Source organism: Poecilia mexicana, unplaced genomic scaffold, assembly GCF_051168715.1.
Source record: "Poecilia mexicana isolate PSO_F unplaced genomic scaffold, ASM5116871v1 scaffold_19, whole genome shotgun sequence".
Taxonomy (NCBI): domain Eukaryota; kingdom Metazoa; phylum Chordata; class Actinopteri; order Cyprinodontiformes; family Poeciliidae; genus Poecilia; species Poecilia mexicana.
Genome location: NW_028263388.1, coordinates 21270193 through 21283897, shown reverse-complemented (window position 1 = coordinate 21283897; position 13705 = coordinate 21270193). Strand labels below are relative to the sequence as shown.

At 38.2% G+C, this 13705-nt stretch overlaps 2 protein-coding genes across 4 annotated transcripts in view; one reads left to right on the top strand and one right to left on the bottom strand.

Annotated features, from left to right (window-relative positions):
• Nucleotides 1-865: 865 nt before the first annotated feature.
• tdrd1 (tudor domain containing 1) lies at nt 866-13658 on the bottom strand. 2 transcript variants are annotated; one of them, XM_014973213.2, is made up of 26 exons: nt 13585-13658; nt 13176-13326; nt 13028-13068; nt 12074-12134; nt 11722-11836; nt 10954-11020; nt 10784-10864; nt 10515-10694; nt 10267-10410; nt 9819-9984; nt 9654-9737; nt 9398-9574; nt 9214-9321; nt 8065-8235; nt 7739-7990; nt 6908-7039; nt 6668-6775; nt 6090-6257; nt 5183-5479; nt 4989-5105; nt 4783-4911; nt 3297-3464; nt 2264-2638; nt 1716-1781; nt 1591-1634; nt 866-1469 (listed from the first exon to the last, which is right to left on the bottom strand). In XM_014973213.2, exons 2-26 carry the CDS (start codon nt 13315-13317, stop codon nt 1398-1400), a joined length of 3465 nt encoding a protein of 1154 aa, XP_014828699.2. In that variant the 5' UTR covers nt 13318-13326; nt 13585-13658; the 3' UTR covers nt 866-1397. The 2 variants fall into 2 exon arrangements, with proteins under 2 accessions (XP_014828699.2, XP_087872421.1); XM_088016295.1 differs by lacking the exon at nt 13585-13658 and having other exon boundaries at nt 13176-13566.
• The window catches only part of ccdc186 (coiled-coil domain-containing protein 186), a 33251-nt gene continuing 32712 nt past the window's right edge, over nt 13167-13705 (top strand). For both annotated transcript variants that reach the window (XM_088016297.1, XM_088016296.1), the window contains exon 1: nt 13167-13241. In XM_088016297.1, the coding sequence (XP_087872423.1) occupies nt 13211-13241 (31 nt within the window). In that variant the 5' untranslated portion in view covers nt 13167-13210. The remainder of the gene's footprint in view (nt 13242-13705) is intronic.

Sequence of the window (13705 nt, the reverse complement as noted above, 5' to 3'; positions counted from 1 at the left end):
CAGGCTGCAAAGTGACATTTTCTTATTCTTTATGTCTTGTGTTGACTGAAATGATGACGGTATAGTCCCAGCATCAGCACACTTTGCAACAACTTAATTTGGACCTATTGCAAATTGTCTTGTTACAACAGCTTGCATATCTTTAGCCATGGTGTTATGGTTAAATAAAATGCATCGCAATATAAAGATTCTAGAAAACAGTGTCAAAATCACGTTTTAAATTATAATTCATCAGTCATCCATAAAATATTTTCAGTTGAAAATATTGAAATCCTATAATTTGGTTGACTTTAACACTTTACTGTTTATGTACAAGACTCACAAAAACATATTACATTCTAACATCCTAGTCAAATCTGTTATTTTAAGGGCACAAATGTTTGTGAAGCCATGGTTTTGTACCAGAATACACTCATATATGCAAGATTTTTGTATTTTCTGCTGCCTTTCATTTTATTAATGTGTATTTCCCCTCTTGAATGCAATTTTGTTTTTATTAAAATAAAAAGACTAAAAACAATGACATGAAAAGAAAAAATTCTTTGTGCCATTATTCTGTGGTGCATATACAGCTTAAAAACAAAAACTTAAATCTAGTTTATCCTTTAAAAACAAGGCTGGGGATTATTTTGTAATTTTTGATCAGTTTCTAACAGCAGCATGTTGCTGGTAGTGGGTGGATGGGATTACCAAACTGAGCACAACACCTAAGACTTGTTCCTGTTTGCCCTGGTCCAATTCACAAACCTCTTCCATGTCCTTTATTGTCACATTTTCCTAATATCCAGCAGCAATTATCACTATTTTGTTTTGAGTGTGTGGAATAGAGGGACTAAGAAGGCAAAGAAAGAGAAAAACAAGGAAGGAATCTGCATGTACAACTTTATTTTCAGAAAGGTACATTTTATTTATTGTACAATAGCAAAAGAAAAGGAAAAACTTGTGATTCACTGCCGACAAACCATTTTTAAAGCGAATTTGGTTGCAGTTGCAAAAAAATCTTGCTTGTAGATTTGAAAGAATTGACCCGTCTAAAGAATGAAAACACTTTATTCTCATATCCTTTAATTACAACTCAAACGTAATGCAAATCGGCCGATCTCCCTGTATGTGCTTGTGAAAATAGATGGCAGCACAAATTGCTAAAGCACATGTGTGTGAGGCAGGGAAGTGGGCACTTAATGAGAACTGAGGCTGAACATGCCTTTGGTTTTTGATTTTCACACAAGTGTAAGACTATCTGGTGTATCCTGAGACTTTAAAACCAGAAAAAAACTAAACTTCAGGTCAAAAAACAACATAAAAACCAGGACTATCCTGCACCATCAATATAATAAAGGGATAAAACAAAACAAATTTGAATTCAATTTGGAAAAAAAAGGAAGTTATGCATCATCTTATTTAATCTGTCCAACCAACTGCTTGATGAGAGCAAGCTGCAGCTGCATCACCTGCTCCAGATTGCTGATCTGTTAATAGCAAGCAAAGGATTAAATGTACATTGTCCAGCTGGCATTAATTTAATAATAAAACAATAATGTACCAAAATGAAAAAAAATATACGTTTTACTTTATTACCAAAAAATTTACCTGTTTTTTAAGGCTCTGACAGCAGCAACCATAGACTTTATGATCTAGAATTAAGAAAGAAATTAACATTTTTATAGAAAATGAAACAATGTGTCAACTTAGATCTTGTTTTAATGTTTCCATACCAGAACCATTCCAATGATCTTGGTACAGCGGCTCCATTTGGTCAACAATCTTCTTCACTGAATCTTCTGAAAGGGAAAATATTACAGGTGCAGATAGCAATAGATTCATGTTTTATATTCAAAAAGTGACTCTTTTTACACTGACTTATCTCTAATTATTGTTTAGTTGGAAAAAAATCCAAACGTTTCGGTTGAAAGTTGATTACAAAAATAAGAATTTTTCAAAATAAAAAAAGCGTATGTCTGAGAACAGCAGTCTAACTCTCCCCGTTCGTCTTTTCACTGCTGAACGCAGAATAAGACCAAGCAATCCCCCACGGTAGAGAGGATTTTAGGTCAAAATAGGTCAAGCGACTAATCTGCAACTTGCAATATTAGCGCACTAAAATTTTTAGATTAATTTCATGTGTTAAAAATGCCAGAACTAGTTCTAATTTTCATTCAAACTGAATTTTGGGTTTTAAAATGAACAGAACACTAGAAATATCTCTCTGGCTGTAAATTATCTGCTCCTTAAAATTCATTTCTGACGTTCTAACTTCGCCTACCGCAGACTGGTGCAGCAGAAACAATCTGCTGAGGTTTATCCTCTGTCAGCTCAGCCCGCTTCGTAGGCCCAGTGGCATCAACTGGTGCTGGTTTGGGTTCCAGCTCTAACTGGGATTCGGGGACAGGTTTGGACTGGGGGCCGTCAGGAACACCTGGAGCGTCGTCGAGCTTCTGGTTGGTGTCTGGGTTGGCCTTGTTGAAAGCGTTCAGCTTGTCCAGAACCAGAGAGGTCAGCTGAACTCCATCTCTCTCAGCAGAGAGAACATTGGCAGAGCCATCGAAGGACTTTACTTTGGCTAGGACGCCATTCACCAGCTCAGCTCGACATGCCTGCAGCACTTCTTCTGGCCACTCTTCTGGAAAGTTTTCTCCACCTTTTGATGAAGGACACCAGACAGTTACTAAAGTGAATTTACTTAGATCAGGAGTGTCAAACTCATTCTCGTTTTGGGCCAAATCAAGGACATGAATGCTCTTAAAGGGCCGGTTGTGCCAGAATGTATTGATAAAACCCATTAAATTTTTAAAATATCAATGAATTCTTAAAATTAAATAATATTATTGAACATCTTTTCAGTCCCTCCAGGATTTTGAGTTTGTGGTAACAATTTGGAAATATTTGCACTTATTTGTGACGGTAAAATTGACTTTATTACTTGCTGTACAGATCATGGACTATATAGTCTGACATCAATTATGGTTTAAGCAGCTGTTTAGTACAAGTAAGAAAGTTTTTGACAATTTTTGAGAAAAATCTGCAATAAACTCCCAATTCTTAGCTCATTATTAGCTTGTTGATTTTGCGTGAATTTCCATGATAATTCTAAAGAAACTGGAGGGATATAATTTGGCAGTAAACGGATAAAAACTGCATTGATGTGATTGATAGCATAATATTTAATCAAACTTAGTGTTTAGTCTAGAATCTAGAGGGCCACACGAAAACACACAGCGGGCCAGATTTGGCCCACGCGCCTCGAGTTTGACACATTAGATTAAGGTTAGAAATATTCAGGAGAACTTGAGCTTTACCAGCGAGGCTGCAGCGAATTATCTGGAATGGGAGCTGCAGCAGGCGGGCAGGGATGGGCAGGATCTGGGAGGATGGGACCTTCTCAGTGTTCCCATAGTCAGCGTAGATGATGCTTAGCTCATTCTCACCAACTTCCAAGATCACAGCACGGTACCAGTTTTTATCACCTGGGATTAAAAAAAAAAAAAAAACCAACATATTCTAGGTTTGCAAATCTTAAAATCACAACAGAAATACAGAGTTGCTGCTTCCTTTTTGCTATTCCTGTTCAGCATCTTCCTGCCCCAGTTCCAACAGATAAAGACCAAAAACCTCTTGAAACAGACCCCATTGTTAGCTGGCTGTGGAATGTACGCTAGACCAGTTTCCTACCTGTATGCTGTGTTTAAAGCAGTTACTACAGTCACTACGTACACACTAGTGTGTAATTATATCTACTCGGAGACGTGGTATTAGCAGCTTAGGTTTGCAAAAGCAACAACTGCAGGTGGAGTCTTGAAAAAGAACAGAAAAGGTGTGAAAAGTAGGAGAATGTGTTCCTGATGCAAACCCAGCACTGATCCCCATCAGGTCAGTTTTAAACGTTTGGTGTTGGAGGAGTCGACTAAATTATATTAAACATGGAAGCACAGTTTGTACATTAAAATATCCTACTCAGCTGCATATTTCTAAGAATTATGCTATTTTTAATACTTGAACTTCCTTTCTTTTAATTATTTTACATTTGTGTGAATCTAGATGCTTCCATTTCCCCTATTTTTGCTGCTAGTACATCTGAATTTCTGCAATGAGGAACAATAAAGGATATGGCTGAAAAAGATGTCATGACAGAAGCATGTCATATCAATCAATATCGATAATTGATTAGTTTTTTGTTTTAAATATCCAAAATACTGCCAGACTGGTGGTGTGATCTTTCCTCTTATCTACAGTTTTCACTCCACACCGTTGAGATCCCACTGCACTGAAAACCTCATTATTTTTCCGCCAAATATTGATTTCTGAACTCTTCCTGAGTTTAAACTTTAGTATTGTTGTTTCTAAATGAACATTAACTTGTTTTCTTTACATTATTTGAAGTCTGAAACCTCTGCATCTTTTTTATTTTGACCATTTCTCATTTTCTGTAAATAAATACAAAATTTTTGCTTGGAATTTCAGAAACATGTCAGCAGTTCATAAAATAAAAAAAACAATGTTCATTTTGCTCAAAAAAGTAAAATCAGAGAAACTGATAATTTTAAGTGGTCTCTTAATTTTTTCCAGTCCTTTTCTGTTCTATTCTACTGTATTGTTAGTGATCCGTCTGCAGTCTTACATCAACAGCACCCTGCAGAGGAAGCCGGTTTTATAAACAAATCACAGCAGATTATCATGTGCCTGGACTAGAGTTGAGTTCTGCAAGCCATGCATATTGCTTTTTGGCTTTTTCGAAAATATAGACAACAAATGATTAAGTTGAAACTGATTCGCCACTATCCTTACCAGAAAACTGAGCGCAGCATGCAGCCCCGGCAGACGGTCTGCTCTTCATCCCTGTGGATAAAGTGGCCTGGTAGACGCTGCAGTAGGTGGCCACTTCCATCATCACCTCCTGGAGCTTTTCCTGGTTGACTACAAAAGAAGAAGTGGTTATAAAAACAACAACAATCCATTTTATAAACTTTTAGCAGCAGAGTGGATGTTCTCACTTTGCGCAGGGCTGAGGACGTAGAAGAGAGAAGGACTAATGACTCCTGCGATGTACAGCTGAAAGCTCTGGTTCAGAGGCAGCTCCACCGTCTTCCAGTCAACTGGGAAACCTGCAACTGGAACCAAAAACAGCATGTTAAAAACACAACATGGAGGGGAAAAAAATAAAGCTTCAGCATTTTATTTATCTCACCCTCCGATTCTGCAGCAGCATGAATTCCACCTGCCACTTCAACGCCGTCCTCTTGTTCATTCGCACCGTTTTCTTTTGTCGTCGTGGATTCTGCCTGTTCATGCTTCACTCCGACCGCTTTGGCCATCTGCTCAGCAATGAGAGCCGCTGCGATGTTCTGACTTCTGCTAACGACCTCCAGGCCGTAGCCCTGCTCCGTGACGGAGAGGACCCGGGCGCTGAGCTGCTCCCCGTCCAGCAGGTTCTGGAACCAGAGCAGGGCTTCGCTGCTCCACTCTGACCCAACAGGGTCCACACCTGAATCCACACAAAACCAGAAACAAAGCACGCATGCTCCCATCAAGCTGAAATAAGAAATCTATTCAGAGAAAAAAATTGATTTTAGGATAATAATGGCCATCATTCAAGTCAGTTTGTCTCAAACTGGTGGTTCACGGGCGCCCCCTGGTGGCCCGGAGGCTACTGCAAGTAATCAACAGTTTGCTACAGCCAGCTTACCAAACGTTTCTGTTTAAAAAATAATGGATAAACGGCTTAAAACCAGGTCACTTAAAAGAAAAGCTGAAGAAACAATGGAAAGAAAAACAACAGGACTACTTATGACTGGAAGAAGTCAAACCTGCTCAGAGTATTTATGTCGTTCACAAACGATTCGACTCTTTTGAACGGCTCTAAGCTGTGAAGAAAGTCTCAGTGAGAACCGTTTTTTATGACTTTGCTTGCTTTTAATAACAGCTATTGCCATTTTTATTTAATTAAAAGGTGATTTAATTATCAAATAAATACAACTGATATAAATGGGTTGATGATTTTCTATTTAATGGTGCAGAAGAGGATTTTTGTTTCTTTTATTGTGCTTTATCACATGTAAACTCTGAGATAGTCTGCTGGTTGTTAATGTTTTTACCTGCAAGCCAGCAGCAAACAGCCTGTGAAGGGAGTGTCAGGAGTTTAGGTGTGATGGATCGAAGGCGGCTGTTTTTAGCCGTCATGCTGTGACCGTAATCCACTAAATATACGTCAACGTCGTCGCCAGACAGTCCGTTCACCAACGCTCGGCACCAAGCTCCGCTGCCTTTGTGGAAGTGAATAGCGCAGTGAAAAAACTCACATCAGAAAGCAGTGAAACAAAAAATATTTATACTGGAAAGCAAATTAAAGATGCAAAGATAATTCACAATTTTCTCTTTTCAAATTGTCTCCAAATATGGGTAAAAGACAGTAATGGAAATGTTTGGAGGCTTTCAGCACAATTCTGACTAATATTTAACCAAATATTTTAGATATTTCCATTTCAGGAATGGAGAGGAACATAATCAAGCGTTTCTTTTTGCTGTTGTCGCCTAAATCATCTTTTCGCATTAAAAAAAGGAGGTTTTTTGTTTTTTTTGCAAAAATTACTTTTGGAAAAGAAAGACTCAGGCCATTATTTTACGAAGGTGACAACATTTAAATCCTGCTCTGATTGCATAAAGACGTTCTCACCAGGAAAAGGTACACAGCACGGCTCTCCCACTTTGGGAACGTAAGGAGAAGATTCCCCCTCACAGTGCTGCTTCAACTGAGCCTCCAGCTCCATGAACTTCTTCAACTCTGAAAAACAAATTGTTTCAATGCCAAAAACACCCGGCTTCAACTTGTAGAAATGTAAACTTGGCTTTTTCAGTCAGAATCAGAGTTATTTTTTTGTTAATCAGTGTCGTCGGCCCTGTAAAGAAGCTCCACCTGTCGGGTTAGCGAGGCGGCAGTAGAACCTTCCAGGGCTCTCCACGATGCTGGTGAACAGCGGCACCATCTGGCCATCGGAGGGAAGTTCAGTAGAAGTCCAAACCAGAGGTTCAGGCACGGCAGGAGGCGCTGAGAAGATTTCAAGCTGAATTATCACACAGATACAGGAGTCGTCTGCTCTAAAAGACTGTGATGAATGTTTAAAAAGTGTTTAAATTCAGTATTATTTAACATTGATTGCTGTTATTCCACATTCTACAGCAGAGACAAGTTAAAATACATTTTATGAAATGTCTCTCTGTCACATCTGACCGAGAACAAAACACCAATTTGACAAAGAAAAAATCCCCCAATTGTAATAGCATAAAATATAAGACCACCTTTATTTCAATTACACAGATCAATAAGTCACTGAGCCATTAGGAGCAATAGTAATTAAAACCGATATAAACAAATTGTGTTTAAGACAAATAATCTTGCTCAAATTAAATGCTAAAACAGAATACAAAGAAAATTACAAACAAAAACTCAAATTTTCTGGGACTTAGCAAATAGAAGTAATTTATTTAATTCTATCTAACCTAAAATAATAAAAGTTTAGTCTAATTTAACTTCAGATAGTGAGAAAAAAAATTGTGTAAAAATATCTGGTTTGAACTGTAAATAATGTTTTCCTATTTTAGGCTTTTAATCAACATTAGGCTCCATTTTAAAACCAGATTGAATATGAAGCACTTTTCAAACCTTTAAAAAACCTTCAAGCATTTTCAAGGATTTCAAGTACCCATTCAAACCCTGAACCAAGTTTAAAGTAATTTCTTTACCCACCACTTGTGTCTGCAGGTGCGGCCGTCTCCTCAGCCAACAGGTTGGCAGAGTCGGAAGCAGGTGTGGCGTAGCCTGCAGTAATCAGGAGCTCAGCGAAATCAACCTGAGGATCACTGGCCTCATCTACCATGGACACCAGCGTCTTTCCCTCCTGCACGCCGTGGATCTTCAGCCGCAGCAATCTGTTTGACAGCTGACACTGCAGCGACAAAATGCAATCCCTCGACCAGTTCTCCCCCACAGGATGCACTCCTTAAAGAAGAGCAAAGATTATTAGTGTCAGAATAAAATGTAATCAAATGTAAATTAAAATGCTCTGGCCATACCTGCTAGAGCACATAGGATAGCCTGCATTGGGATGGTCAGGAGCGCAGGGGTAATCGGGAGCAACTGGCTTAAATCGACCTCCTCAGAGTTGCCAAAATCGAGGTAGGCGACACACACTCGTTCCTCTGATGGATAAGCCAGGACTTTCGCCCTGTACCACTGCTTGTCCTCTGGAAAAGGAGGAAGTCTCAGAAAATCAAAGGTGCATTTACATTTAACTTTAAATAAACGTTCATTATAGATTTCCAGTGAGAAAACAGAACGCTACTATGCATCTTTAATATAGTATTACAGTAAAACACATCCTGGTACACAATCATTGACTCATATGTAAAAAAAAAAAAAAGTAGGATAAATCAATTAACATTTTCAGTTTTTAAATATTTCATTTTTAGAAAAACTGATTATTTTTTTCCCCCACTAATGCTCTCCTTGGTCAGTTCAGGTCAGAGTGACGTCAAGGCCGCCATCTTGTTTGACAAACATGTTCTGCAGCTTCAATTTAATTCAGATCAACTCTACAACAAAATGCTAGGGCCAAGGCTAAAAATGTCTTATTTTAGTAAATATTTCAAGAAAAGTTAAAAACAGATTTTTATTATTTTTATTTTTAAGCCATAATCACCCACTAGAATTAATCCTTTCACATCTTCTTCCTTTAAATTACTTTATATCCTGTAAAAAAATCTCCTGACATCAGGTAAGTGAAAAACAGAGAAAATTAAATAACCTGATTGCAAAAGTGTTCAAACCCTTAAACTAAAATGTTGCTGAAGAATCTTTCAATTCAACTTCAGAATCCTCTTGAGTTGTAACCTCATAGCATCCCACATCCTGATTTGGTTTAATTTTCCCAATGTAAAAGTTCTCCACACTAATCAGATTGAGGACATGAACCACTAATCTGGAACAAACTTCCAGAAAACTGAAAAACAGCCAAAACATTGAGTTCTTTTAAACTGAGGCAGAAACCCCGTTCTTATCAACTGATCAACATATCTGATGTGCATTTGCTTAGCTATTTTGATGATGTCATTTGACAAAATGTAATTTTTATATTTTTTTAGCCGCTTTGTTGCTAAAATGAGCGATGCACATAAACTTGGCATCTCTTGTTCCCATGACGCTAAAGGTCAGACGAGCCTCACCTGAGAACTGGGCACAACAAACCGTTCCAGGAGCAGGTCTGAAGTTCTGCGGGGTGGAAATCTGAGCGCAGTGATCTCTCAGCTTCAGCTGCAAATCCCGGATAAGTTCTGCAAGCCAATATTTTAGTTCACCTTTATCATTTCAGAGGCTCGGCTTTCATTTCACAGATGAGACGCGACTCACCTGCGTTCTCCACCTTCTGCACTACAAGATCACTGGGTGACACGAAGTGTGTGAGCACAACCAAGAACTGGTCTCCTACTGCCTGTGTGAGCGGCTCCGGTGGTTGAGCCCATTCATTGTCATCCTTCCCATCAGAGAGGCGCTTGTAATTTTCAAACGATGCGCTCAACATGGCAACTTAAGGAAAACAGATCCTGTAACTCTTCTTGCCAATTGCAACACGATGCAAACTGAAGTAGATGCACAACTAGCATACTTATGTCTTGCTCAGTTGGTGGCACACCGGTGGTTTCTTTTTGCCCGAATCCGTTCTCGATCAGGAATGAGCTCAGCATCATTCCTTAAATACACAAGAGGAGAGTTTCATTAAAGGATTTTACCTTCTGGAAATCTGAAATAGAGTCGCCTCCATGACACTCACTCATTGACAGCACGACATCCGCAGCGTGGACACCTTCTTTCTCCGTCGCTTCCAACAGCTTCACAGTGACAGCCTTACCAGTCAGCATCTGTCTGACGGTAATGCAGCATTCGTCGGACCATTTGTTAACCACCGGCACCACACCTGCAATCCTGCACTCCGTTGCCTGTACAGAACAAAAGGCATAGGGCTACTATCATAAAGACAGCTACTGCATAACAAATGCACACTTCTTAAACTTCAGATTTCCACAATTCTCGGTTCTTTTCAGAAAATAACATCTTAGCCCAGCACAGTTTCCAAAAATATCTAGGCATTAACTGCAAATTTGACATTTTTAGTTTAACTGGGGAATTAGAGTAGAGTACAAACAAGCTGGAGGTTTTGAAATTGAAAGTTAGCTGCCAGTAGTGCTAACCAAGAAATAAAAACACCTCAAGACACTCACACATGGGCAAAAATGTTGAATATCAGCAGGGAGGGGTTGGATCCTTTCAATCGGGACATTCTCTTCATTGCCAAAGTCAATGTAAAGGATACTAGCTGTCTTCTTGTCAGCAGCTACAGTCTGGACCAAGCCTCTGTACCAGTTCTAAGAAGAAGAAGCCAAAACAAGATTATTGGGTAAAAAACATGCCAAGGATATTACAGTGAGACATGCCTCTCTCCTAACTGCTTTGGGGAAACCCTTCTCACCTTGTCAACAGAAAACTGAACTGTGCAGACTTCCCCATCACAGGGAACGTAAGCTGTTCCTGAGGAGCTGCTGCAGGTTTTCTGAAGCTTTGTGCTTATGACCTGTAGAGCTTCCAGGACCTCTAGGTCTTGAGGAAGGATGAAAAACCTGTCAGGGCTGCAGAACTCAACAACAGTGGCCTGAAAGAAAAAAGTGAAAGAGACTCTTGCACTGTGCAGTAGACCAATTCATGCTCAAAAGCAAAATGGAAGCAGAGTTTTATTTTTACCTGAATGTCCATCCCACTGGTGATTTTAGAAGCATGTAAATCTTTTAAGTAGACCTTCTTATAGCTGGATGGTTCACTAGCCTTTGGTAATCAAATAAATATAGAAGTATATTATTTAGAGTTTTATTTTATAGTTGAAATTTCAAAATTCAAAGTCTTAAATGAATTACCTTCAATTCAGCGAGGTTTTCCCTGTGGCCAGTCCCTGGTAAAGCCACGCTTTCCTTGGGTTGCTCTCTTCAGATTAAGAAAACAAAATTATAAATTAATCTGGATTAATCTGGGATGGCCAATGTGGGTTAAAAATCTCAGACTTTTTAATTGATTTTTCTTGCTTCCTTTTCTTAAAAAGAAGCTATAAATGAAGGATAATATTTTCAAAAAGTGGCTTTTATGTCTGTGGCTTGTATGATCAAGTATTAGGACTGAGATACAAGAATTTTTGTTTCATTACGAAAATAGTCATTATATTAGCAGAATAAAAATAAAAATTTACTAGAGGAACATCTTAAAATTATGAGAAAAATCATTTTAATGAAAGAAAGGTTGGATAATTTTTTTGTGTTAATTCTCTACAACTTTATTCTGGTAATCTGAACACTTTATTCTTGTATCATTTCAACATTTTGCCATATGACTATTCTTGTTTCACTACGACTGTCTTCTTGTAACATTAGAACATTATTCTCATTAAAAAAATAAATAAAACTTAGCCTGATCCTTATATTTTGTCAGAGTCAATTGGAATTCAAAATAAGGATAAATAGAAGGTATGAAACAAGATGACAAGCTTTGGGTTAGGGCTGACATCACTCTGAATCTGAACTATGGAAACCAAAGCAGTGCATTGGTGAAAAATAATTAAAATTAAAAAATAAATAATCGATTAATTGATAAAAATCGATTAATCATCCAGCCCAAATGGTGACTGGACCTACCTTGCCGGCTCTGGGACAACAGGTTTGCAGATGTGTCTGTGTTCCTTCCAGTCCTCCGTCTGGCACACTGTGGAGCAATAAGGCATTTTCTTGCAGCGCTTACAGCGGAAATTCCCTGTTGGACACCAGAAAATATGCCTTTACTGAAATGCAAATTCAAAAGTCTACACTAAACACCACAGACGAAATGAGTCCTACCACAAAGGTAATTCTGAGCAAAGACAGAAATCACAGAGTAATAAAAATCAACAGCACTGAGCAGCCACAGTGTGAAACCCGATTAGAGTTCTGTGTAAATACCGAGTTTATTGGGCAACAAGATTCTAGCCGACGTTTTTGACTCTAATGTTACCTTGCTGACCACAGAAGTTGCAGTAGTACACAGTAAGGGCTGGGGGAACCAATCCTGGAAACTAGACATGTAGATGGAAAAGTTGCATTGAAATAAAAGTTCATTTTCAATAAAACAATGACAGGAAAATGGCAGATAGGTTAGGGAGAACAGCTGTACTACTGAGACAGGCTGCACAAGATTTGGGTTTCAAATTCCCCATTTCACAAAGAAACAAACTAAGTTAAAGATTGAAACTGGCAAACACTGAATGAAACTCAATTTGGTGGCCAGGACAAATGCAAGCCTTATTTTATTCCACAGGTTGCTAAAGACGTATAGTTTCCATTCTTCACAAAAAATAAATAAAACAATGAACTAGACTAGTGAACTAGTTATCAGAAGTGGGAAACTTTTTCTTTCTTTAATTTAAAAAGCTTAGTAACTCCTCTGAGAGCCGCACTAAATTTGTGAATCAATAAGAGGCAATAAATATAAGTTTCTTTAGTTATTTTTTAGTTTCAGTTTTTAGGATGTTTTCCCCTTTAATTTACTTCCAAAATAAACAGAAGCATGTACAGGAGATTTTATAGAATATTTTATGATAAGAAAATAATTTTATTTGAACAGAAACAGACCATGTATTAATAGTGAATTATTATTCTTAATCATTAAAAGCTACATAACCCAAACATTGATGCAATCCCTGTGGCACAACTCGGTACTTGCAGATTCCAAGTACAGTTCCTAACTGTATCAATACAATATATTATATTTTATTAATTAAAACTAAATTAAACTAATAAAATTAAAGTCTAACAGCACAGTATAGGGCGGGATCAGGACTTGGGAACCACAAATCAAATGGCTAAGAGCGGTCTTGTAAACGGGTTTTAATGCTTTAAGCTAATTGCTCAAATTAACTTTTCAGTTGTTTTTAATGTGGAACACAAATGTGAAAAGCACGGTACATACTGTTGAGCTGGTGACTGTGCTTGCTGGAAAACTGGTGGGACCTGAAAAAAATATAATTTAACAAAAACGTTTTAATTTAGTATTCATTACGTGGTTGTGGTATGGAATTCACAGGCGGGGAAAAAAACTAGCTAGGTTGCACTGTTACCATTTCCAGCGGGGCGTACGGGCGGAGTGGCGGTCATGCTGGGGAATCTTGGCGGAGTTGATAAAGGTAAGCCCGGACTGGACGAAGGCTTCCTCAGCGGTCGGTTGGGTCGAACCGGGCTTGAAAGAAGAGTCGGTTTCATGTCTACGACCTTAATTACAAAATAATTTAGAAACTTTCTTTATAGGACAATGAAATGTACGCAGCATATTTTGCCACGTTTTTTCATGTGGTCCTAGCTAGCTAGCTAATTCAAAACCAACAAATACGGCTAAAAGCTAAAATTACGTTACAAAAGTTCTTTGATATGAAGGAACAAAACTTTCTACATAAAAGTTATTTAAAAAGTGCTACTTGAACAATAAGATAAAGTATTTGCACGGTTAAAGTTTAATAATTATTGACCAACCTGTATTCACGTGTTGCTTGAGAAGAAAAAAAAGGCTGCATCTGCGTAATGACGTCAGCAAAAAGTCAACAGTTAAACTATTACCGCGAACGTGCGTGAACAAATTCCCTCAGGAATTGTT

Bases quoted from the DNA above. Each gene is read 5' to 3' on its own strand.
- tdrd1 (XM_014973213.2), bottom strand. From the start codon at position 13,317: ATGAAACCGACTCTTCTTTCAAGCCCGGTTCGACCCAACCGACCGCTG. The intron at 11,837-12,073 runs GTAACATTAGAG...GGTGTCCAACAG, and splicing joins CAACTTCTGTGGTCAGCAAG to GGAATTTCCGCTGTAAGCGC. The intron at 4,912-4,988 runs GTGAGAACATCC...CTTCTTTTGTAG, and splicing joins CGTCCTCAGCCCTGCGCAAA to TCAACCAGGAAAAGCTCCAG.